At 51.3% G+C, this 24,879-nt stretch overlaps 9 protein-coding genes across 9 annotated transcripts; 6 read left to right on the top strand and 3 right to left on the bottom strand.

Moving 5' to 3' along the window:
- Positions 1-4: 4 nt before the first annotated feature.
- On the top strand, positions 5-409 carry An03g05030 (hypothetical protein [truncated ORF]; the record flags this gene model as incomplete). The annotated part of the gene is made up of 1 exon (XM_001390347.3): positions 5-409. A coding segment is annotated over one exon (405 nt), but the record flags the coding sequence as incomplete, so codon positions are not given.
- A 1,242-nt stretch (positions 410-1,651) lies between these two features.
- An03g05020 (uncharacterized protein) lies at positions 1,652-2,953 on the top strand (the record flags this gene model as incomplete). Its single annotated transcript, XM_059747111.1, has 5 exons — positions 1,652-1,760; positions 1,838-1,847; positions 1,952-2,107; positions 2,248-2,476; positions 2,534-2,953. 5 exons carry the CDS (start codon positions 1,652-1,654, stop codon positions 2,951-2,953), a joined length of 924 nt encoding a protein of 307 aa, XP_059600314.1.
- An 812-nt stretch (positions 2,954-3,765) lies between these two features.
- Positions 3,766-4,944, top strand: An03g05010 (uncharacterized protein; the record flags this gene model as incomplete). The annotated part of the gene is made up of 1 exon (XM_059747110.1): positions 3,766-4,944. The coding sequence occupies one exon, from the start codon at positions 3,766-3,768 to the stop codon at positions 4,942-4,944; it is 1,179 nt and encodes a 392-aa protein (XP_059600313.1).
- A 497-nt stretch (positions 4,945-5,441) lies between these two features.
- Positions 5,442-7,013, bottom strand: An03g05000 (uncharacterized protein; the record flags this gene model as incomplete). Its single annotated transcript, XM_059747109.1, has 4 exons — positions 5,442-5,540; positions 5,585-6,564; positions 6,621-6,771; positions 6,870-7,013. The coding sequence occupies 4 exons, from the start codon at positions 7,011-7,013 to the stop codon at positions 5,442-5,444; spliced, it is 1,374 nt and encodes a 457-aa protein (XP_059600312.1).
- Positions 7,014-7,315: 302 nt separating this feature from the next.
- Positions 7,316-8,112, top strand: An03g04990 (uncharacterized protein; the record flags this gene model as incomplete). Its single annotated transcript, XM_001390343.1, has 2 exons — positions 7,316-7,446; positions 7,524-8,112. The coding sequence occupies 2 exons, from the start codon at positions 7,316-7,318 to the stop codon at positions 8,110-8,112; spliced, it is 720 nt and encodes a 239-aa protein (XP_001390380.1).
- A 596-nt stretch (positions 8,113-8,708) lies between these two features.
- Positions 8,709-9,966, top strand: An03g04980 (uncharacterized protein; the record flags this gene model as incomplete). The annotated part of the gene is made up of 3 exons (XM_059747108.1): positions 8,709-8,857; positions 8,919-8,962; positions 9,026-9,966. 3 exons carry the CDS (start codon positions 8,709-8,711, stop codon positions 9,964-9,966), a joined length of 1,134 nt encoding a protein of 377 aa, XP_059600311.1.
- Positions 9,967-10,221: 255 nt separating this feature from the next.
- Positions 10,222-17,215, bottom strand: An03g04970 (uncharacterized protein; the record flags this gene model as incomplete). The annotated part of the gene is made up of 9 exons (XM_001390341.3): positions 10,222-13,799; positions 13,851-14,361; positions 14,413-14,718; positions 14,799-14,919; positions 15,013-15,072; positions 15,149-15,169; positions 15,507-16,784; positions 16,841-16,981; positions 17,055-17,215. The coding sequence occupies 9 exons, from the start codon at positions 17,213-17,215 to the stop codon at positions 10,222-10,224; spliced, it is 6,177 nt and encodes a 2,058-aa protein (XP_001390378.3).
- A 1,040-nt stretch (positions 17,216-18,255) lies between these two features.
- On the top strand, positions 18,256-22,794 carry An03g04960 (uncharacterized protein; the record flags this gene model as incomplete). The annotated part of the gene is made up of 3 exons (XM_059747107.1): positions 18,256-18,361; positions 18,446-18,626; positions 18,768-22,794. The coding sequence occupies 3 exons, from the start codon at positions 18,256-18,258 to the stop codon at positions 22,792-22,794; spliced, it is 4,314 nt and encodes a 1,437-aa protein (XP_059600310.1).
- Positions 22,795-23,770: 976 nt separating this feature from the next.
- An03g04950 (uncharacterized protein) lies at positions 23,771-24,616 on the bottom strand (the record flags this gene model as incomplete). The annotated part of the gene is made up of 1 exon (XM_001390339.3): positions 23,771-24,616. A coding segment is annotated over one exon (846 nt), but the record flags the coding sequence as incomplete, so codon positions are not given.
- Between the last annotated feature and the right edge of the window lie 263 nt (positions 24,617-24,879).

Here is a 24,879-nt window from a genome sequence, read left to right as displayed (position 1 = left end):
AAGCTTGCCACGTTTCCATCCTGCAGTCTACCAGTCTTCCGGCAGCCCTCAAGCACAGCCTTCTTCACCCCGCCTGCCTCGACAGCACGGGTATCGCACGTCTTCTGGCTCCCGTGATGGCATGTGGCAGTATCGAGACCTCGTGGATGGGGCTGCCTTGCCCAAGTCTCCGGGAACTTTATCGCCGGGCCCATCCGCTCCGCGACTAGACCCTCTTCGCAGCCCTGGCCCGGTAACCCCGCTGGCGCTTGAAGAAGCAAGTGGCTACCTGGCCTCGGGCCCATCTAGCTCTTCCGACTTCTCCTCTCGAGAACACTCTGGGCCGGCCCCAGATATGGTGGACAGGCTAATTGCTCGGGAGACCGAGAGAAACCGACAGAAAGCCATGAAGCCCCTCAAGGGCTTCTAAGGTTATCGTGAATACATACACAGTGGCAACTGTCCTCGGGCGGATGGTTGTCAGCAATAGTTATGCTTTATAACATGACTTAGACCTCGGACTTCGAACTCCAGGTCTGATTGAGTGCTATCGGTGGCCTGCAGGACAGCACCGATTGTGAGCTTAAGTTTCGACTTTCTTTCGAGGCCATTCGTGCCAAATTGTTTCTTTTTCACCTTCTCCATAAAACCATCACTATGTATTATGAAATTATGCAACTATACCCCACAGCTGATCCGCGGGATTTCCCGGATATTTGTATTTCCTCTCCTCTTCTGCTATTATTGCCAATCGGGTCGACACTCCCTTGTTCCCAGAACCGAGTTTGCGCCTTTTTGCTTCCTACGACACTGTGTTATTTCGGGCATTGTATCATCAAGGGTTGAACAGAAACAGCCTGTCATCCTTGAGGTGGGACTGGAATGTGATGTTTTGCTCAGTTTGTTATATATACTTATGAATTCGGTTAAAGAAAGCGACAGTCGGTATAGACGACGTGGGAGGTGATTCATTGCTAGTTGCAAAATAGGCAATGACAGTGAACTGGGTTCGATCAAACCCCAAGAAAAGCAATAGGACACATAGTTAAATGTTGTCGGACTGACCTGCCGACAGCGGATTAGTTGCTATCTACTGTAGATACTGCACTACTTTGTACTATCAGTGCTCCATCTTTCGTACTAGTAGCAATGGATTAGAGCGACGTGAGTGGCTCCCCCAACCCTTTTGCCCCCCGATCAGCCGCCCGTCCGGTCGGAGCTGGGCTGCTGCTCCCCGAACCACCGGATTTTGCGGGGCGCATCTGCTGCTCTGCCTGTTCTTCTCCCCCGTCTTTCGCCTTTTGCTCCTCTGGGCCATCTTCCTCTCTTATAACTGCATACTAGAATACCCTGAGAACCATCGCTCTCATTCCCCATCCTGGTCAGAAGTTCGTGGCTCTCAACCATCAATGGACTTCCCGTGCGCTCGTTAATTCCGCTCATTGCTTTGTCCCGATAGCGGACCCCGACACACCTTCCTCCACGAATTTTTGATCCTCGGTCAAACCCAACCGACTCTCAATTTGACACTCCCACACATCCTTGAGTAGAGGGAACGACATACCAGCCTTTGCGACACACGAGCGCTTCCCTGTCGACAATGTCGTCGACGTCCGCACCGCTGCCGACCTCCACGACATCCGGAGTACCAGAGCAACATTCTTCCGGGATTATGGCCAAGGCCGATACACCAAAGAACAGCCCGCCAAAGTCACAAAGCTCTAAGCATGACTATAAAGGCTTTGTAGCGGGAGTCTTCTCAGGAATCGCCAAACTTAGTGGTATGTTCTGGCCCGCGGTGCGCATAGTCTGCGTGCTTTTTTGGGAGTAACCATCGCTAACAGATTCCGATGCATAGTTGGCCATCCGTACGTGACTGCGCACCTTCTTCCTCTTCCCCGCCACTTATACTGCCTCTCAATGGACAACTCCATATAATCTCACAAATTGACCATGGGTGATTCTCGCGCAGATTCGACACAATCAAGGTACGCTTACAGACGAGCCATGATGGGCATTTCCGGGGCCCATTGGACTGTCTGCTACAAACGGTCCGCAAAGAGGGTGTTAGTGGGTTGTATAAGGGAGCCACTCCGCCGCTGGTCGGTTGGATGGTCATGGACTCTGTGTGAGTAACTTTGCCCGGCGGCTGGAAAACGCCAAAAAGAGAAAAGAGAGAGAGAGAGAGAGAGAGAGACGGAAGGACTGATCAGTCAAACACAGCATGCTGGGTTCCTTAACCTTATATCGCCGGCTATTACTGGAAAGCGTGTTTTCGAAACCAGAGATTCGCGCAAGCATGCCGTTCATTGGCAAGCAGACGGATCTTCACACGCTCCCTAGCTTCGGTCATGGCATTGCGGGCATCATGGCTGGAACGACTGTCAGTTTCATTGCCGCACCGGTGGAGCACGTCAAGGCGCGTCTTCAGATTCAGTACTCTGCAGATAAATCCAAGCGCCTGTATAGTGGACCTATAGATTGCGTTCGCAAGATGGTAAGAAATACGGGTCTCCTAAAACGTCCGACCTTGTTGGCTGACCTATATACATAGCTTCGCACACACGGCATTGCCGGGTTATATCGTGGACTCTGCGCGACCATGGTATTTCGGTCGTTCTTTTTCTTCTGGTGGGGTTCCTACGACGTCCTTACTCGGTTGATGAAGGAGAAGACCAGCCTGTCTGCTCCTGCCATCAACTTCTGGGCCGGGGGGATTTCCGCGCAAGTTTTCTGGATCACGTCGTATCCGTCCGATGTGGTGAAGCAGCGCCTCATGACGGACCCGATGGGAGGCGCCCTGGGCGACGGGCAGCGCAGGTTCCAGTGGTGGAAGGATGCTGCAGTGGCGGTCTATCGGGAACGAGGGTGGAGGGGGTATTGGCGAGGGTTTGTGCCATGCTTCTTACGAGCATTCCCGGCGAATGCCATGGCTTTGGTTGCATTTGAGGGTGTGATGCGGTGGCTGCCGTGAGATCGTGGTTCGCCGCCGAGGCAGAAGGCGACGATGAAGCTACAGAAGCACAACACACGGATCTCGCTAGACCCGAACGATTAAAATGAACGGGACTCCAATAGATCCCTGAAAAGAAGGCTACGTTGTAATGTGATAGACGATAGAAATAGAATTGAATTCTCCAGCCAACCCATCCAACGGGCCCGATCGTGGGGCGCGTCTCACAGCAGGGATTCATCAATCTGGCCGGGTGCAACGGCCGCATGCGGCGATGCCTCGCCCAATGCAGCCACTGCTGCACCTTCCACTACCTTGTGCAATCCATGGAACAAATCCTTCGGATTCTTGTCTACGAAGAAATCAAGTTTGACTGACCCAAATCGGTGAGAGGAGACGGCAGGATGTTGTGGTAGACAGAAGAGACAGAGAGTGAGAGAGACAAGTGTGTGCAGGAGGTGAATCGGGAGACAGAGAGAGGGTTCGGGCTCCGCGTGTACTTTTTCCGGCCTGCTTCAACCTTGCCATAGTTCGTTCCATCCCGTCATCTCCAATCTATCTTCTTCCCTCACTTCCTCCTCATCTCCTTGTCCGTCTTGAACTTCTTCGCCTCCCTCTCCTTTCCCTCCGCAGTCTCTTCCGCTATGTCCGGGGCCCGGATCATCCGCCTTCTGATTGCTGGCTAAAGAGCTCTCTCGCCTTCTCGCCGGGCCAGATCGATTCCGCCGCCGCCTTATCCAATCGCGCAGTCCAACCACAACCATCACCTTGACTGCGAACCTCCCCCCTTCTCCCTCAATCAGCAAACGGCTACGATGGCCGTCGCACGCTCGATGCGTCGCACAAGCCCCATTACGGTCTTCCTGGCTGCTCTGCTAGCTTTCGGATTCCTTTGCTTTCTGCTCTCCCCTTCCTCGTCCGCCGCCGCCGCCGCTCCTCCTGTCACCGATTCCTCCTCGCAGCTACGACGAGAAGATGCCGCCGAACATCCCCTTTCTCCTCCGACGAAACCCTTCCTCAAATCTCAAGCCGTCCGCGAAGATGGCCTGAAAGCACCCCCGCCAGTGATGCACTACAATCTGAACGAGCTCAGCAGCACCAGCGAATCCATTAAGAAAGGGGAACGGGTGCTGATTCTGACCCCATTGGCCCGCTTCTACCAAGAATTCTGGGACAATGTAGTGAAACTGAGCTATCCACATGAGCTCATCTCGATTGGATTCATCGTCCCTAACACCAAGGACGGCCATGCCGCGGTCACCGCGCTGGAGCAGGCAATCAGCGAGACTCAGTCTGGTCCGATTGACAGCCGCTTCGCCAGCATCAGCATCCTTCGCCAGGACTTCGACCCGCCCATTCAATCGCAGGACGAGAAAGAGCGCCACAAAATGTCCAACCAGAAAGCACGTCGTGAGTCCATGAGTCGCGCCCGCAACAGCCTCCTCTTCACCACCCTCGGTCCTAGCACCTCCTGGGTACTCTGGCTCGACTCCGACATTGTCGAGACCCCAGCGACCCTTATTCAAGATCTGACTGCCCACAACCGACCTGTGATTGTCCCGAACTGCTTCCAGCGCTACTATAACAAGGATGCCAAGAAGATGGATGTCCGCCCTTATGACTTCAACTCGTGGATCGACAGTTCGACCGCCGAACAGCTTGCGGAGACAATGGGGCCGGACGAGATCCTCCTCGAGGGATACGCTGAGCTGCCCACCTACCGCACCCTGATGGCCTACATGGCAAATTCCGGGGCGCCCCGTCCTAGCCGCGAAATCGAACTCGACGGCGTCGGTGGAACAGCACTCCTTGTCAAAGCGGATGTGCATCGTGACGGCGCCATGTTCCCCGCCTTCCCGTTCTATCACCTCGTCGAGACGGAGGGTTTCGCCAAGATGGCGAAGCGTCTGGGATATTCCGTCTACGGCTTGCCTGATTACTTTGTACGTTCCCCTACAATTTCCCATCCGATTGAACCCACTAACGCCATGGCCACAGGTGTATCACTATAACGAGTGATGCGATAGATTTCAATTACGAGATGAGTTCACATGAAGCGAACATCCAACAATAGACCGGAACGGAGAATGTTTTTTTTTTTTTTTTTCTTGCTTTGCTTTATTTTGCTTTGATTAGACTATCCTAGTTGGCGATTTCCACGTCCACTACAAGATTCAGACTTCACTTTATCCATCTACATCTACTTGGGGCGTTATTATTTTACGTCCGCGCGCTGGGCGCTTAGTGGTTCTGGTGTTCGGGCTGAGTAGCTGTCTTACAACTACTACTACTATATATAGTTAGGATTTATGTCCATTTGCTATACACTGCACTCGCCTGTTCAATGCGCAAACAGTCAATAAGCCGAGGAAGCGTAGGTTTCGTCCGTGCAATATGGACGAGATTACTCCTTAGTGGTAATATGGCACTAGTACCTCGAAACTTCGGTATTGAAATTGTCTATTCTGTGGCGAAGTCCACACCATTATTTACTACTAAGATACTGATTCTATATCCATAAGCCGTCTCTCCGTTTTTCAATGTGCTTCCTTCTCATAATCGTCAGTCGAGCTATCGCGTTGGGCTTGTTGTCTAATCCCAAGAAATGCTACGATGACCGTTAGCGATGGAGATAATCACGATGTGTCGTACCAAGGAAGGAGGGATAGAAACATACACAAGCATAATCCCCGCCCCAACCATAACGGCCAAGAACTGCACGATTGTCTTCTTGATCTCCACGCGCTTATCCTTGCCCGTTTCCAATAACTCCGGGATAACGGAAACTGTTCCTACGTAGAGGAATGTCCCTGCCGTGAAGGGTAGGAGCATATCGCCCCAGGTGAGGCTTGTTCCGAGGAGGCCGGTTGGCAGGCTATTAGTGGATGTGGAGGTGGCAGCAGTGGAGCCATTCCCGCCCAACTCTTGGACGGCGATTCCGATGAAAGTGCCGAGGAAGGCGCCAATGGCTGTGACGAATTGCGCGCCCATAGCTTTGCGCTTTGAGAAGCCGGATTGGATGAGGAGTGCGAAGTCGCCAACCTCGTGGGGGATTTCGTGGAAGAAGACGGCGACAGTGGTGGTTGCGCCGATGGTGGGGGAGGCGTAGAAGGACGAGGACATGGCGAGGCCGTCGGTAATGTTGTGAGTGAAGTCGGCAATCAGGTTGAGGTAGCCGCCCAATTTGACGCTGAGGTTGATATCCTTCTCGTCGTCCTTGTCGGCGGGTTGGGGAGCGGTGTTGCTGCTTGCGGGCTTGCGCTGTTTGAGATCGGTGGAGGGTTGCGGGAAGGCGCCGGTTGTTGTGCCTGTGGGTTTGTGGTCGTCGTTGGCGCTGTCAGTGTGAGCGTGGGCGTGGGAGTGGTCGTGTCCAGCTCCTCCGGTGGCGATACGTAGGGTTTTGTCCATTGCGACGAAGGTGAAGAAGCCCACCATGATTCCCAGGCCCAGGAGGAGGTTGCGGTTTGGCTCAACCATCACGAAGCGAACATGGTCTGGGGAGTCTTCGCCGAGAAAGATCTCGGGGAGCAAGTGGAAGATGGTATCGCCTAGGAGGCCGCCTACTGCGAACGCGACCATGACGGACAGGGAGGAGGGATCGATGTTTGGAGGGCATAGGGCCAGGAGGAAGTCTAGTGCGGGGGACATGGTTATGATTGTTAAAGGTTTAATGCGAGAAGTCACATACTAGGGGGGCCGGAGATGTAGATCGTCGCCAGGATAGCATTTACTGCAGGACTGCCGGGGAAGAGGATGGAGAAGATCTTGGAAGTCAAGCTGGTTGTTTGGGGAGCTGCGGCGCGCTTATGCTCGTTAAGGGACTCGACGAGGGGGCAGTTCTAGATGGCATTAGTTAGGTATGTTGAGGGAGGAGTGGGAAGATCGATGACTCTGTTTCCCAGATAGAACTTCAAGGATGCAAGGGGCACGAGCGTACCTGCAACTCCTCCTCAATCTGTCCCACAGACATGTCCCCTACAGAGATAGCATCATGCGCAACAGCTAGTGCGGAGAAGAGAACAAGACCCGCAGCGAGCGCAAGGCCCATGCGCCGAGCTGGAGCCAGAAAAGAAGGTGCCATGATAACAATTGATCAATTGTAGGCGACCCCAAGAAAGACTAGAAGAATATTTGAAGAGAGAAAGAGAGGGGAAGATGCCGGTGAGATAAATATGATGATGCGCCGTTCTCGGATCTCCATATCCCGGCCTAATTTGTTATCGCCGTATCGGGACCCTGCAGCAAACACGCCAAGCCCCTATCAATGCAAACATGCAAACTCGATAAGATCCCGTTTTCTGTCGCCGCAATTTTTTGAGCTTCAATTCCGGTCCTTCGACTACTTCACCCCACTTTGGACATTGCAATTCCATTTCTGGCACCATGGTTAACATCAGACAAGCCAAGAAGAAGAGATCTTCTTTGCCCAAGGCAAAGGCCAAGAGATCCGGCCTCCTCAAGAGCGGCAAGAAGAAGATCAATGTCTTGGGAAATGCCATCATTGCGGAAAATTGGTACGTCTATGATCGGACAGAACAAATTGGGAAGAGCCATTACTTCTAGACTGTGTACTAATCCTGCTCTCGAATAGGGACCGCAAGCAGACCCTCACTCAAAACTACCGCCGCTTGGGTCTCGTCCACCGCCTCAATGCTCCCTCTGGTGGTTCTCAGAAGCGCGCAACCGTGAACGGTATCGAAGGAGAGCCCGAAGATTCGTTGTACATCAAGAGCAGCACTGAGGCGCTTGCCAAGCAAACCGCCACAAGCGATATCAAGGTTGAGCGTGATCCCGAGACTGGCAAGATTCTGCGTGTGATTCGCGGTGCGGCCGACGAAGAGGTCGAAATCGCCGGACGCAAGGTCAAGCGCAACAACCCGCTGAACGACCCCTTGAACGACCTGTCGAATCATGGGATTGTTACACAGCCCCGCCAAAATGCCTCCGGAAATGCTATTGTTGAGCAACTCGAACGCCAGGCTGCGCAGGAGGGAGTTTCCGTCAGGGCGAAGAAGCCGCGCCATCAGAGCCAGAGAGAGGAAGAGTGGGTGACGAGATTGATTGAGAAGCACGGGGACAACTACGCAGCCATGGCTCGCGACCGGAGATTGAACCCGATGCAGCAGACGGAAGGAGACTTGAAACGGAGGATCCGCAAGTTCCAGCAAAGCCGGTCATGATTGGGATTTGAATTGATGCATTTCTATCGGCGAGTATGGCGTTTTGACAGGGCTGATTTGGGATAAAAAGTTGCTTGCGGCTGGGTTGTTGGACCACGTCCGAATTGTCTCTGCTTTTGCGGTTATACCATCTTATAGACTACATCTGTGCATGTCTGGCACAGGTCGCAAATGCTAATACACTTGATTTGGTCATACAACATTGCTGCGCTTGCTCATGAACATTATTCCACTATTTGTGCTACCACGTGAACTCAAGCACAACCAGCATGAGCCATGAGCATGCCCATTCACTGGATTATATGCAACACAAGTCGCGAAGCTATCCACAGACGCGTCGAAGACGCCTGGCGCGTTCACGTAGAAACATTCAGGTCCAAACCATCTAGTCCTTGAGATCTCTACTCCTTATCTTCCTCTCATCCTTCTCATCTCCTCTATCCCAAACAACGCCAGGATCAGGGCCATCACCATGGCTCCCAATCTCCTTGCCCTAACCACTCTACTGGCTTTCCTGCTCACTGTCGCTGCGCAGATAGCATAGTCTGCCTACCCTCTCCCTCTATTTTCTACAATGAACTAGAAATCTAACCAAAATGAAACGAATTAACAGTGACCCCGAAACCAACTCCCTTCTCTGCTCCAAGCCCGGTGGCAGCTACTGCGCCTCCGGCTCCCTTGAAGGCCCGACCATCATCACTTGTGCATCTCAGCACACTGTGGAAATCAGCTCGTGCAACATCTTGTACGCCGGGCCTCTTCCTTCCAATGAACAGGGAAAGTACTCACATTGATGAAATATGTAGTTTGAAGGACCTCCTGCCCGAAGGCTATGAGGAGAAAGCTACCTGTACTTACCCCTCTTGAACTATATATACTCTCCATTATAGACGCAGTGCTAAAGAAAGAATAGGTTATGAAAACACTCCCTGGGCTGGCGAAGCTCTCTGCGCCTTCAACGGAACCGGCTATGCCCTCATTAAGAAGTCCAGAGATGTTGTTCCTGTCTCTGTGCCGGAGACTATCCTCTGCGGTGACGAAGACGAAAATGACCCCCAGACTTGGGACGATTCCAATGATGAAGAGGATGCTTTCGTTTCGTATGTCGATGATGAAGACGACGACGCAGAGGATATTTTCGACCCATATGTCGAAGATGAAGGCGATGATGCAGAGGATACTTTCATCCCGTATGTCGATGATGAAGACAATGATGAAGACGATGAGCAGGAAGGAGAAGGCCGTCTTCTCTTCGCTCCAAAGGAAGATACATCCGCGGGTCCTACGCTCCCCTATCCTCCTCTTCTGCCGGCTACTCATCCGCGAAAGACTGCGTCTACATCTGGACCTTCGTCAACACTGAATACGCTGAGTACGCTGTTGAGTATGACCTCTAGCCCTTCATCTGCGACTGAAACTGCAGCCTTGCAGGAAGTGAAAAGAAACATACGTGAACGTGCGTGCTCTGATCCGTGGAAAATACCCTTGTCCTCCTTTTCCATCCAGGATATGGGCTTCTCTACTATCTCTTCTACTTCCACTATGGACAGTACTACCGCTGGTGGTGGTCACCGTCAGCCTCTATCAACTTTCACCTCGACTATCTATGCGAGTCGGAGTGCAGGAGTTGCAGCAAATACCGTCACTGTCACCACTACTGAAAGTGGCACTCCAACATCTGCGGGTGTGTGGGACGATGACCCTGAGAAAGAAACTACCCCGGTCAAGACAAGTGACGCCAACCATACTTCTGAGAGCGGTTCGGAAATGCGTGCGCTGGAGGATCGAATCATTTTCCAGGATTTAGCTATTCTTTGGGTCTTATGGGTGGTCCTGGCGTACATTTTGGGTTGAGGGGGGAGTCACGATTCGATGGGAATCGGACATTAGTAATAAGTTGATGGTGGTTGTTTTCTTTGATGGGGTGTCAATTTCGTGATTTATGCCTTCGATTCGATACAGCGTTGGAGTTCGTGGGAGTTTCACTTGGAAAAAAGATCACCGGGCGTTTATTGAGGGAAAAGTTCTGCCTTGGCTTTTACTGTGATGTATTCGCTGGCAATGGAAATGGAAAAGCTTCTTCTCTCTACGTATCTATCTAGCGGATCCTTACATGTCTTTGACGAACCCCTGCTTGGACACTCCTCCCTGGTCCAACATGATATAGTAATCTGCATCTTTGATGGCCTCCAGTCGATGCGCGATGGTAATAACTGTTGACTCTTTCATCTCCTCTCGTAGCACTTGCTGGATCTCGAGCGAACTTTCATGGTCAATTGAGGCGGTCGCTTCGTCTAGGATGACAATTGAGCTGCGACGCAGCACAGCTCTCGCGAGACCGATTAGCTGGCGTTCTCCCTGGCTGAGATTCCGTCCGCCTGCTTCAACGTGCGTCTCCAAGCTCCAGCCGTGTCGACTGCAAATTCGTTTCAGCACGTCTGCACATTCTGCATCAGAGTACTCCCCTATCGGGTCTAGGTTCAATCTGATGCTGCCAGGGAAGAGAACGGGGTCCTGCGCAACAAAAGTGACCCGAGTGCGTAGAGCTTGTCTGCTGACTTGTGTGATGTCCAGATCGTCGATAAGGATGCGTCCCGAGTCGGGACGAATGACACTTAGTAGTGACACGGCCAGTGTGGACTTGCCGCTACCGGTTCTACCGATTATAGCTGTTGTGGAGCCCCCTGGTATGCGCAGAGAAACATCTTTGAGTGATGGATCCAGGTGAGGCGCATATCGGATGGTCACGTCTTCAAAGACGATGTCACGGCCAAACTTGGGCCACGATGCAGGTGGGTCTATTATTCCAGGTGATTCTTGCTCAACGTGAAGCAGCTCGTCTACCCTCTCGACGGAGACAAAATCCATTTGCAGTTGGCCATATTGCTTGCACAAGGCATGGGTGGACGCAACAAAATTATTGGCTGCTACGAGCACGAACGCTGCTAGACCAGGTGAGACGCTCGTGTACAAAGCCAGAACAGTAAGGCAGAATGTTGAAAAGGCGGAGAGGCTCTCAAATCGAAACATGAGCCAGCTCTGGAGAGACCAGTAAAAGTGGTCCATTCCCTGGAATTTATCCACTACCGCGATGACTCGATCCTGGAAACGCCCTTCGGCATGAAATGCGCGAACGGTGGTCAGGCCGTGAAGCAGTTCACCGAAGTTAGATATCAACGGGCTTAGTGACACCATCTCTAAACGCCGAAGGCTTTGCGATGTTGGCAGGAAACGGAGAAAGACCACAACAAATGCTGCCGTTAGTACGAGTGAGAATCCGAGAAAGGTCGGCGTCACTGAGGCTATTACAATAATTGACGAGACCCAAGTAATAGCCTGAAAAGCAATCATTTGGAACTGTTCGCTGATATTTCCATCAACAACGCCGATGTCAGAGGTCAAACGATTCATCAACCGGCCAATGGGAGTCACATCGAAGAACCGAAAAGTAGCATGGCTGACTCGTACCATAACTTCCTGGAAAAGCGTCTTTCCTGCGCTGTAGACCATCACAAGCATCACAAGCTGTGCAACCAGAAGGACAATTGATTGGAAAGTGGTAATGATAAAGAAGGCCAGCAACCAAGGTCGGACATCTTCGACTGGGGCCGGAAATTCGTCAAAAGGGTTAGAAGGTCTCCAATGGATCATTTTCACCATGGCCGATGGTGTTATCCAGTCACCCGCGAAGGATTTCTTGTTCGTGCCTAAGTATCCGAACAATGAAAGTGTTTCATTGTAGGCTTCTCCCCACTCCTTCAAAAACCAGGATTGTCCCACGGATGTGGATCGGTACACAGCGAGCACGAGAATCAGGGTTATCCACCATCTGTATTTGCTGGCTTTGATGTATTTCCAATACACTCTAGCCTTGACACCCCATTCTGCGCGATGTTCTTCTTCGATGAACTTTGTTGGCACTGCAGCTGTCTCGGTGAGTGCCGTTTCGCTCTCAGATTCAGCCTCGCTTGTACCAGATGAAATATCAGACGAACTGGATTCCGAATGACCACTGTCACGAGATGAGAACTCATGTTTATCTTCGACAACTGCACGGCCCTTCTGTATGAGGACAATCTGATCTGCCATCTGTCGAACCAGATGAATTCTATGAGTGACCAGCACAATTGTACGATTCTGCATCAAGGGACCCGAGAAACATTTGCGGGCGACTGTCTCAGCTGTGTTATGGTCTAGAGCTGACAGGGGGTCATCGAGGAACAGTATCCTGGCAGCGCTGTACATTGCCCGTGCAAGAGCCACCCGGGCCTTCTGTCCGCCAGAGAGACCGACTCCGTTCTCACCCACAAAGGTCAAATCTCCATGCTTAAAGTTAGACAAATCAGGCAACAAAGCGCAGGCATCCAGCACTCGTCTATAACGCCGCGCATCATACGGCGAAGAGAACAATATATTGTCCCGTATACTCATGCTCTGCAGCCAGGGGGTCTGGGCACAGTATCCAATCATTTCATTTGGTACGTATGAAACACCAGCGAGCCTGTCCAGTTCGCCAAGCAAGGCTTGGAGTAGAGCCGTTTTACCAGCTCCGACTTTGCCGTACACAACAGTTAGCCCTTGGGGTACTCTCAAGTCGACCTCGTGCAGGACTGGCAACTGTCTACCGGGCCAGGCAAAAGAGCAATGATCCAGCTGAATTGGTGCTGGCTCGGCATCGATGGTATCCTTTTTTTCTTTATCGGGCTCAGCCATGAAGTCCTCGATTCTCTCCATAGCTATAGATGCATTGATCAGCACCGTTATGAGGCTCGGGATATCCCTGAGACGAGTCTCGAGCATCGTAAAGAGTTGGAGAGCAGGGAAGATAATGTCAATGCGTAATGGATTTCCCGCCAAAAGAGTATACGCATATAGCGCCACTACAGGGAAGAGGCCACTGGCGAATGTGTTGATAAACCGGATAACGATACCCCACAGCATGGTGATAATGCGAAGATTCAACTCAGATTGTCTGGCATCCATAACCTGGCGTAACCAGTGATTCTGCCATCCATACCACCGAAGATGACGCAGCGCCTCCACAAACTGGGAGGAAACTTGTAGTCGAGCATCTGTTGCAAGCCGGCGTACTCGTTCTTTTCGGAGCAGGACACGAGTGACAAATGCATTCAGAACTTGCGCGATCAAAACTGCCACAATTCCCAAGAAGCATGAAGGGCCAAGCAGTTTCCAGACTAGCACAACCGCGATGACTAGTCCTAGGGGCTTATCGACCAATGTGTCGATCTCCCAGAAACGCTGGGCCACTTCGTAGACATCCCCGCGCAAAAGGTTGAATATCTTACCCATTGAAGCAGTTTCTTTGACCTTTTCCTTGCCGGTGGCTCGCCGAAAGACAGAGAATTGCCACCACTTGCGCTGTTCCGGCTGCGCATCCATATCAGTACTGTCTTCATCTTGCAGCCTATCCTCCTCTGCTTTGTCGACCAATTGCTGATCAAAGACATTCTTTCTAGATAGAGCTTTCTCATATACCATCATGATCATCTCGCCCCGACTTCTCTCATAGCTACGTCTTCCGTACCATAGACTTAAGACTTGCGACTGCGCGGCAATCAAGCGGAGGACAAGAGATAGCAAAGCATATGTCAGGGCAACACGGTTTGACGAGCCACGGTCAGTCATGGCTTGTAACAACTGTTGGAGCAGTACAGGTGTAGAAAAGTCTACTATGTCGTCAGCATCATCACATTATGTGTGCGTCATTAGGGACTGACCGCAGAGCATCTGCACAATGGCAATCGTGGTAATGATCAGGACATCGATACCATTGGCCTGGAGTAGTCGGCCGATGACAGACCCTCTTAGTCTGCGAAACTTCTCATGTAGCTTGCGGTGCTGAAATTCAAACCCCAAGAACCAAACATCTTCCTCTTGCAACTGCCTCTTCCTGCCAATAGAAATCAACGGGGCCATCCATGACACGCTCAGGAATTGCCAAAGCCGTAGATTATCCTCGGGGCTGCGGAATTTACTGGATGGTGCTTGGCCAACAGCACCGATATCCATGCAGGGAAGTAAAGGACCTCGAAGCGGCATCACAAGGATCACGAGACATCCAATCAAAGCAGTACCGGCTGCGACATGATGAGGGGCGACGATCGATTCATGCACATCATAAATTGTTATAAAGGCAATTTCTACTGCCAATATGCTAATAAAGAAAGTGAGTAATGAAAGAGGGCAAGATCTCGGACGGGCTATTGCGATCAAACAAGTTGCGGCTGCCTACCCATGCGTCAGTGTAACAACTCTCACGCAGGGACGGCCTCGGCTTACCCAGGCTATAAGAAGAGAAAGAGTATATGACCACCCCAGGAGGATTAGTTTGATAATCTCGGTTGATAACCCTACCAATGAGATGGCAAATAGGGTTATCACCCAGCCCATCCGTTGTTTTGAGCCATCAATTGGCAAATCGGGGGACATGGGTTGCTCTGGAATGAAAGGTATGGTCCATTGAGGACGCTTTACTATGGATATGTTATGGAGTATATAGCCTAGTACAGCAATTGAGATGACAATTGCGGGTATGGTAGACATGTATCCCATAGCACATGGGGACAACCGCGCCCCGCGCGAGTCCTAGTAACATAGAAATATGTCAGTGGATCACAACCAGTAAACTTCTTCATCATTGTGATTGCTGCAGATTGTTGACCTACCCATATCCATTCACAGGAGATGACCGCTCCATAGTGCTGTTCAACCGGCATTGGAGGAAGATATCGAGTGATGCGTATCCTAGGACACTGGGACTGTCCAGAGGAAGCAAGGTATTGGGAGCTGTCAGCCCGCAAGTCCCCTTCAATCTTATCGCAACGGCGGATCATCGGCGTTGCCTCCGAAACATACGCTGCTGCCTTAGGCAGTACTTACCGGATGCGGCACTTCCCCACATAAGTGCCAGCATCTGGTCGTTTCACATGGCTACTATTACTACGAAAGAAGTCTTTACAGGGACTCAAGTTTTATCTTCAACAGTGAGGTGGTATTTTAGCAAGGTGAAGTCTACCTTGGGTCTCCGATGAATAACCTGCACTGTGTAGAAGAAGGTGATAAAAAAAAATAAAGAAAAACAATTGATAAGTGTCCGATAGTGCCCGAAGCGAATCCATCAACACTGTGGAGCCTGGTTGCCACAAGCATGGTAATCGTACGGTATCAGGGTGGGCCTCGAGACTGCTGTGATTGCAACTTGGTTAGCGTGGGTCGGATTATACATGTCCACTTGCTTGATGCTCTTCGGGGCATGTACGATGTTGATCTGAATGCCATCCAAATTTGGTGGATACATCTCATCTCCAGTATCGTTCTTCAATCGTACATGTCCTCAGGTATCGTTGGTATCGTCGTCAGCTGCTTGATCGTACTTATCGGCAGCCGGTAAACTAACACGGTGCACGATGCGAATCCATCGTCTCCTTCTCCATTCCCCCGTTACATGGGATCCGGTGTGCACCTTCTCCTCGTAATCTTGGGAGACCCTTTCTTTCCCTTTCTTTCTGCCTTTCCAATCATGTCCTTTTGATGGGTTTATCGAGTCTAGGACATCATATGCTAGCGTAGACACTGCCTCCTCATATCTGCTGGAGGCTGGAGGCAGGTCCCAGACCCAACCCCCAATCTCACCACTGGTCATGCCACTTTCCGATGGACTGCCGGAGACCTCGAAGCCAACTCCGGTGATCATGCGCTCCACAACCCACTCGCGACAGTCTAAATCTAATTCCCACTTCTTGCCTTTCCACGCCCATCCAGACGGGGGTTGGACATCCTCGAAGAATCGACAACCCTTGGGACGATCACCGGCAATGCGTGAGGGAGAGAGCGGATCGTATGGCATAGGACTGAACAGAAAATGTTCCCATTGAGATTCCGAGTAAGGAGCAAGGGAGCGGTATTGGATCTCGAATACCTCAACCTCCCGCTCCTCTGGGGAGGAGTCCAAGGAGATATTGGCCAGTGATTCCATTAAAGACACGGCTTTTGAGGGCGAAGCAGGCATGGCCAGACCCCCAAGGTTGAAAGATTCCTGGCCCTTTTTATCAGCCGCCGGACCTTCTTCCGCTGTGTTATCCAACATATCCTCTGCAAGACTCTGTACTAGATCTGGAAAGCTTGGGTGCATTGACAAAATGGCTGCATTGCCACCAACAAGGAAAATCAGTCGCCACGGGAGAAGGTGAGCGGTTAAGAATAATAGAGCTGCCATGAGCGTGCATGTAAGAAATACTGTCGATGATAGTTTCTCATTCGAGAAGTTTGTCAAGGGCGCAAACGCGGACACTGTCGCATCATGTACATCGGAATAATCTGCCATGCAGTTTTGCAAGTCTCTCATATTCCGAAAGAAATCCTTAGACGTCTCCGACGCTGGTTTAATGGTTTTGGCAGGAGCAAGGGCTGGGCCTTCGTATGAGTAGTAGGGGGTGATGCTGGAAGTGGACGTCGAGGGAGGTGGAGGGTGGCGTGCGAGGAACGCAGGTACCATAACAAAGAACAAGAGTACGGCGAACGGAATAATGACAAGAAGATGGGGATCTAAGCATATGAAGGAATATACGAAGAGAAAGGAGACTGTGTGAGAGGTCTGTTTCCAACTGAGCAGACGCTCCACACGGGTTTGAAACAGAAAAACAATGCCAATCCTACCAAATACATCAGCATTTGAAGTAGCCAGATACTGGGAAGAGTGTTTTTTCACCTTGCATTAAACCGACGGAAATTGTTGGCCATCAGAGGTAGACTAAACGCCGGCCGTTTACTGTCGATGGGAATTGGCTTGTCGCCGACTGACACTGATTCAGCATCGACGTCTTCGACGGGCATAACTTGCTCCAAGATCCTGAAACGGACCCAGTCAGCCAAGGCGATTCATGCGACATTAATATAAGAAGGGGATATTTATAGTTGCCTACTTGGAGAGAATCCTATCTTGTAGAGAGCGACCGGCCTTGGACACTGATCTCTTCAATACCCCAGGTTTTGATCTTTCGGCATCGTCATTGTGCTTCCCAGCGGCGATGACCGGGACAGGCTCGTCACGATTGACGAGGGCGTCCGTAGTGTGATCTTCCATGATGTCCCATCCAAGATGATGCGAGTCGCATGAGGCGAGGGTGCATATCTGATGGCAGAAGGCCAACTCAGGGAAGAAGAAAGCAAGTAGCTCGGTTGGCTGGTAAGTCCGAGAAGCACATGCAGAGAGAGCCGCGGGAGCTTATCGGGCCCTCACCATGTCAGTGGCTGTATGGAAGAGTAAGGATGGCGGGTAAGAAACTCTCAGTCACTATGGAGTACTCCTATGTATCATCTGTACCCAACTGGTAAAGATGATACGTCTCATACGCACCGTACGGTACGAGATCGACAGAACATTAAGCAGCAAAACCAGTGGTGTTTGAGTGGTTTGCAAACCCACCGGGCCCCATTTTTGTAGAAGCAAAAAGGAGCAGGGGGGCACAACTGGTTTCGCGATACGTTAAGAGCGCTTTGGGCTAGGAATTATTATTGTTGTTTACCACCGCTTTGTCTTCTTCCTCCATTTTCCATTTTCCACTTCCTCGTCCTCTTACGCTTCCTAACAGGCCCCGGGAGGGTTACTCACTTCTTTGTCTGATCGCTACCGGCCGTGTATTTCTACGTCTGCCCTCGTCCCCGTTCCTATTGTCTGGTTTCGTCCGTTGCTAAGGTATATGCGCCCGTAACTTTCTCTCCAACGCCAAGTCTACCAGAACTCCTGTCCTCGACCAGAGTCTCCCTTCTGCAATCCGACGCCCGTTTCCATCTTGGATCATTTTGGCTCGGAAGGGCGCTTGGGATCGATCTGTCAAAGCTTTCTGGAAGATTTTCGACGGTCTAACTTGCTACCCAGGTTTCTCGTCGACATCCCGGAACAGAGATCGCTGTTCTTGATCCCCGCAATGGACCGGTAGCAACTATCGATGGGTCGCGCGACGGTGTCGATAAAGGTTCTGCTTGGTTTAGATACTAAGCAGTCGTTTACTTCTGAACGCCACTGCGATTGGGATTTCATTTCGATTCCTTCGCCAATCTGAGCTACCATCTTGTTGCCTGCCCGTTTGTTCGTCGGATGCTGCTTCTCGGTCGGAGTTGAGGATGTCGGAAAATCTAGCTTTCCAGCAAACTCCAGGAAAGGGGCAATCGCGCAGGGTACAATCAAGACCATCTAGCCCATCTCGTATCGATGATACAAGCTCAGCAGGTAAGTGTTGACTTGAGGATGGAATTCGGACTGTTTGCGGGTGATTAAAGATCGAAGCGTTAACACTACCCTCAATTGAAGCAGACGGTCCTACGCGCAGACGATTGCAAAAACACGCCTCAACCCCGTTCCTGTCAGATACTTCCTCTCATTCCCCTAAAACCGCTGCTGGGACCCGAACTGGCGTGATGAGCAAGAGGAGACTCTCAATTCGAGACCAGAAAGTGCCACAGGGCCCGCGACCGCAGGATCCCTCACGAACAAGGTAGTTGGACCTCCTTTTCCCCATTCCGGTGGCTCGTTGCCCCCCTTTTCGAGACAATTCGTTTTCTTCCTTGGTTCATGCGCCAAACATACTCCTTAGAAATATCATGTGTGACGCTGGTCTGACCTTGATGCTTTACAGCAACATGTCTGGTTCCTTCTTCCATTCCGGTCACTCTTCGATTGATTCCACAAACGATTCGACGCAGAGCAACAACTCCCGCATCAGCCTCCGATCTACCAGCATAAGTAACTTCTCAAAAATCGAATACAATAAACAAACCCCTCCTGATAGCACCGAATTCCTCGCCCCCGTCAATTTCGATGATCTCCAGAACAGCATAACAGAGCCTAACCTCAGTCACTTTCCCACTCCTGGACAGGCGGGAGCTGGGTATGAAACAAGGCTTCCGAACAACAGTAACGATAATGGCACGACCACTAGGTCAAGAAGCAATTCCGTTCGGCGGAAGAGCCTGGTCAACGGTTCTATCGACCCAGGATCGGCTCGGGCTCCAGCTTCAGCCACGGCTGCCCGAAGCCGTCGCCAGAGCCTAGCTCAGCCTACAGCCTCGACCACAACTACTTCGCGCGCTCCTCGGAAGTCCATCGGCCCTGGCTCTCTCGCGGCAACTGGGACCGGCAGACGGCAAAGCCTGTCAGCACGAAAAGCTAGTGCAGACACAACACGGATGGAACAAGGCAACCTTCTGCGTCCGAGAACACAGCATTTCGAACCGGCCCGACAACAGGATGGCACGAAACTCTCTGGCAATTCCCGGAGCATCAAGGCCAAGTCGCTGCAACCGCCATTGAGGGAACCCCAAGAGATCTACCTGACAGCATCTGGCCCTGCAGAGCATTCTCGTTCTTGTTCGACCAATGCTGTTCGAACCCCAGTCAAGAACGCGGCAGCTCCCATGGCAACTCCGTCGTCTTCATCCAAAAGGGTTTCGGTTATGCCGCCACATGCTACTGGCCTGGGGGCGCGGACAATAAGCCCCACTGATGCGCGACGAATCAAGCGTATGTCTACGGTGCCATCGGCGCAACAGGCACCGTTTACCCCTCCGACTCAGACAGAGCCTGTGCCTACTCGTCCTCGGTCCACTGCACAGTCTCCTTCGCATATTCCGCGAAAGAGCGTGACCCCCTCGTCTACTCGTACTACGCCTGACCCAAATCGGAAATCCTATAGCTCTGGCTTGTCTCTGTCATCGAACACCAGCTACAACTCCGCAAGGAATTCGGGCGGTTCATTACAGACCAGGCTATCCCAGTCTTCATCCACGTCACGTCTGCCCACCCCTAAGCCTCGTATGGAACATGCGGTGGCCGATGAGGAGGTTCCGCCTGTCCCTGCAATTCCAAAGGCGTACGAGTCACCCAAAGGCGATTTTGACCCACCGAATTATGTTACCCCCCGAAAGCCAAGTCTATACTTGGACGTCGAGCCCACGGCTAAAGCAGAACAAGACTCTGACACAAATCAAACAGCGAGTGCGACCGAAGATGATACACTTGGAGCCAATGATGAGCGAGCTTTGAAAACACCGGATGCGAAAACTAAACCATCCGCCGGGCTGGCGAAAAAGAGTTTACAGCCCTTAAAGTTACCGCCGTTGAATTTACTTCCTCTGGGTACCCCAATGACGACGAAGATCGAGGCGTTGAAGGACCGGGATGATGACGTCAAATCCTACACGCCTTCAGCACAGACTCTGTCTAAAACCCCCAGTACTCCGTTAACCGCCTCCAAGGCAAATTTCTTCTCACCTCAGGACAATGAGGATGCAGTGCCACTTACCCAGGCTAGAAGTAGCACGTCGCATTTCGCCTTGAGTACATCGTCAGGTAGTGCGGCTCTTCGGACGGCCAGCAGTTCTAGTGCGCTGGCGGCTTTCGACAATATTTCTGCTGGTACAAGAACCGTTTCGCCATATGTTGCGTACAGCTTGCCGAAAAGCACTAGCGACTATACTGCTCTGCGCCCTAAAGCTACCGAAGATTGCTCTCCCAAGGTGACGCAGTCTCACAAGCTCACTGGGCCTCGTCCCCAAACACGATCATCTGCCTTCTCCTCCAATGCCGAGACTATCAGTCAGCTTTCGACTCCTTCTGACCCCGACAACAACAGCGTGTCGGGCTCCTCCCTCCGCAGTAAGATCACGTTCACTCGGAACCGCAGCAGTTCCAAGCCCCAACAGGGGCTCGAGTCAAATGGCGACCCTATAAAACTCGAGAAGATGCCCCCACCGAAGCTCCCAGCCTCTGCAACTTGGAGTAATATGTCAACAACGAGTACCTCTAGCCCGTCGCTCAAGCCGTCCTATTTCAAATCACGGCGACAAGCATCGATGTCTACCGCTACCAACCAGCCGATGAGGAACCCTAGCTTCAGCAGCGACCAAAGCCTTGCGCTGGAGCCAAGTCCTTCCAATGAGTCAGGCGATAGTGATGTGGTAGCGCACCGGTCAGCAGCATCGATCTTATCGCCTGTACACAAAATTATTAGCTCGGCCAAGTCGAGTGTCGGGGCAACATCAGTTCCCACGGAGTCCAATGTAGACGCCGATATACGCGTGGCTGATGAAGAAATGCGACGGCTTGGCAGCAAGCGTAAAGATTTTGAGACCGCGGCTAGGAATCTGGATGACTTGCGCCGGAAAGCCAGTCCCAAGGAGCGTGTCAGTCCGGCACAGGCTCTGCGGGTCGCCAGTCTGAACATCTTCGAGCGTGGGGAGATCATCGACTTCAAGGACATCTACTTTTGCGGGACCCAGAATGCGAAAAAGCATGTTGGTGATCTGACTGCTCAAGCAAACTTTGGCTACGATGACGACCGTGGTGACTATAATATTGTGATTGGAGACCATCTGGCCTACCGATACGAGGTTATCGATGTACTCGGCAAGGGAAGTTTCGGTCAAGTGGTGAGATGCATCGATCACAAGACAGGTGGCCTGGTTGCCGTGAAGATTATCCGCAATAAGAAGAGGTTCCATCAGCAAGCATTGATTGAGGTCAATCTTCTCCAGAAGCTGAAGGAATGGGACCCCCATCGTAAACATAGCGTTGTGAACTTCACCCAAAGCTTTTACTTCCGCGGCCATCTCTGCATCTCGACTGAGCTGCTCGGCATGAATCTCTACGAATTCATCAAGGCACACGACTTTAAGGGATTCTCTCTTAAACTTATTCGTCGCTTTACAAAGCAGATGCTGGGTACACTGGTGCTTCTACACAATAAGAAGGTCATTCACTGTGATCTCAAGCCAGAAAACATCCTCCTCGTGCATCCAATGAGCTCTGAGATCCGAGTCATCGATTTTGGGTCCAGCTGCTTTGAAAACGAGAAGGTGTACACTTATATTCAGAGTCGATTCTACCGTTCTCCGGAAGTCATTCTCGGCATGTCGTATGGTATGCCCATCGATATGTGGAGTGTGGGATGTATTCTGGCGGAGCTTTTCACCGGATACCCCATCTTCCCCGGAGAAAACGAACAGGAGCAGCTTGCTTGCATCATGGAGGTATTTGGACCTCCAGAGAAGCACTTGATCGAAAAGAGCACTCGGAAGAAACTCTTCTTTGACTCGCTGGGCAAGCCGAGACTTACAGTCTCCTCCAAGGGCCGACGGCGTCGTCCCAGCTCCAAGGAGCTCAAGCAGGTTCTCAAATGTGATGACGAGGCATTCCTCGACTTCATTTCCCGTTGCCTTCGATGGGATCCCAGCCGCCGTATGAGTCCACAGGACGCATTGAGGCACGAGTTCATTACGGGGGTGAAAATGCCGTCCCGAGCAAGAACTTATACACTGACGACGCAATCTCCTGCGAAGCGGGCAACTACGTCTTCTCACCCTTCTGCCGGCCGGCCGCTGCCAGAACCTCCTGTGACCAGCCTCAAATCCGGCACGCTGATCCGCAACCGGGATGCTTCGGGAACCTCTCCAGTTAAGCTACCCGCAGGCAAACGCCATTCGACTGTGAGTGGGCTACCGCCGTCGACGCCCGCCAAACGAGGGACCAGTATTAGCACCACCAGTACTCCTGGGTCGGCGCTGCCTCGCGTTGCAGCCCGGAGTATTAGTGGCAAGCCAGACCTCGCGACGGCGGCGGCTGCGACCAGCTTGGTAAGTTTGAAAGAGCCCGACGAAACGCCATGAGCTGGTCATTAACTTGCATACAGAGGACGAAATGAAGCGGGCAGTACCATACAGCTTCGCAATCCCCCCCTTTTCACTTCTTGCATATCTGTAATAATAATTGTTTGAATTGCTTTGTTTTTCAAGGTTGCATAAACGGGTGGAAGCATCGGCGGTTCTGTCTCCCGTTGTCATGATTGATTTTGAACCGTTATGGGCCCCGTGTGGTGGACGTCCAAGGGGTTCGTGGTATACCCTTAATTGAGCATCTGCATGCCTTCCGTATGATTTGCATTTCGATTTTAGAGCCCTTTTTCGAGCATGTTGTTCTCCAATCCTGTCATGACCCTGGGAGCTGTATACTCCCCTTCCTGCATTTGTTTCCTTTGTCACTCTTTCCATCTCATACGCCTTTCTTATCTCTATCTCTTTTTCTTACTTCCTGATCGGGTCCTGATGGCCGGTGTTCCGTGTTCATGGGCGGGTCTGGGTAAATGTGATGTGATGCGTGGATAGCATCTGTACAGTTGTCTCTTATTCTTTGACCTCCCCTCATCATAGATATGGCAGTGACATGAATGGTGCCAGTGGTGGAGAAATCGTGATGTTATGACTAGACTATATAGGCATATATATTGTGCATATCGCCTGTAAACTTTAAGTTTGTACTAAGGATGTTGCTCGTCAGTATACTTCGTGCTAGCAAGCTCGTATTATCTTACAGTCGTGCCGCCTTCGACCTCTAGCTTCACCAAGGCCTAGGATCTCCGGAACCTCGACATCCAATGCAATCCTCGGTTACAAGCTGGTTAGATCCTGGCCACGATATAGCCTCAATTACCGGTGGGCAGTACTGCTAGATGAGTTATAGGCAAATGAGCTGTACAAGCAGCTTTTGAAATATTGAGTTATCTCATACAGATACCACTGAACAAAGAGAACTGTATGCTCAGAGTTTCATCTATTTCATTCTCACGTGCTCTAGTACATAGGAGATTTAAGCAAGAGGGCAAACTGACAGCGCGTATCCAACGGACTTCAACTGCTCCTCCTCCTGCGGATACCGCGGCAGACGAGATAATACCATGTCGTTGAAGTCAGGAAAACTAGATTGAGAGGATAGACTTGCGCTCTCAAATACACGGGGGTAGGCACCAGCATCAGCCCAGTCTACCAGCCACACGTGTCCTTCAGCATCCAGAATTAGATTGCGAGGGCTAATATCCTGATGTGTGATCACTAGCTCCGTAAACTTAAAGGCTGGTATATCCTGTGGGGCCTTTCTCCAAGCCTTGCAAATCTCGAGCTTATGATTGAACCAATCTTCCATCTCCGACGTAGTTTCGAATGGCCCGGCGGAGTAATGACTGAACCATCTCCCACAACAGGGCCCACCGCCAATTGGACCTGCTTTTGGTACAGACAACTCGATAGCCTGCATCTTCACGACCATTTGGGCCGTTTGATTTGCAATGTCCAGCTTTTGATCTGTACTTAGTTCGTCCCAGCAGCTGTCCAGGGGTCGACCATCAATGTAGTCCATAATGAGATATCCCATTGTGCCGAAATACTTAGTATCGTCTTCAACCTGCCAGGCGCGATGGACACGAGGAACTCGAATATCAGTTTTGGATGTGATGAGTTGAAGAACAGCTGCCTCGCTGGAGAGTACATTTCCGCCACCTTTCATTGCAAGCTTTTGTGACAGTCGTACTACGGTCGTCTGACCGAGATCATAGAGAGCAGGTACAGAGAACAGTACAGCAGCAAGCGATTCCTCTGAAAGAGTCTCAAAATCTATGCCGTCGAACGGGAAGGTGTTATTTGCATCTCGACTCGCTGGCTATCGAAGGATGTTAGACGTAGACTTATATACAACTGAAGAGGTATCTGCTACGTCGATAAAAGGAGTAAAAACTCGTTCCATCTCTGACCTGTGCTGTGCAGAATCAATCAGTCAAGGTTGGTTTCCATCTGGAAAAGAAAAATACTTGGTTTGTGTGTTTTGTTGATAATAATTATTGTGTATTTGTTGGTATTTAGATGATAAATGTTCTTGAGAGTGGACTGTCGTGGTACCCAGGCTTTCTTTGCGTACTCTGTCTA

This window comes from Aspergillus niger (genome assembly GCF_000002855.4).
Source record: "Aspergillus niger supercontig An03".
NCBI classification, from domain to species: Eukaryota; Fungi; Ascomycota; class Eurotiomycetes; order Eurotiales; family Aspergillaceae; genus Aspergillus; species Aspergillus niger.
The sequence above is the reverse complement of the archived record's forward strand: the minus strand, read 5'-3'. Positions and strand labels throughout refer to the sequence as shown.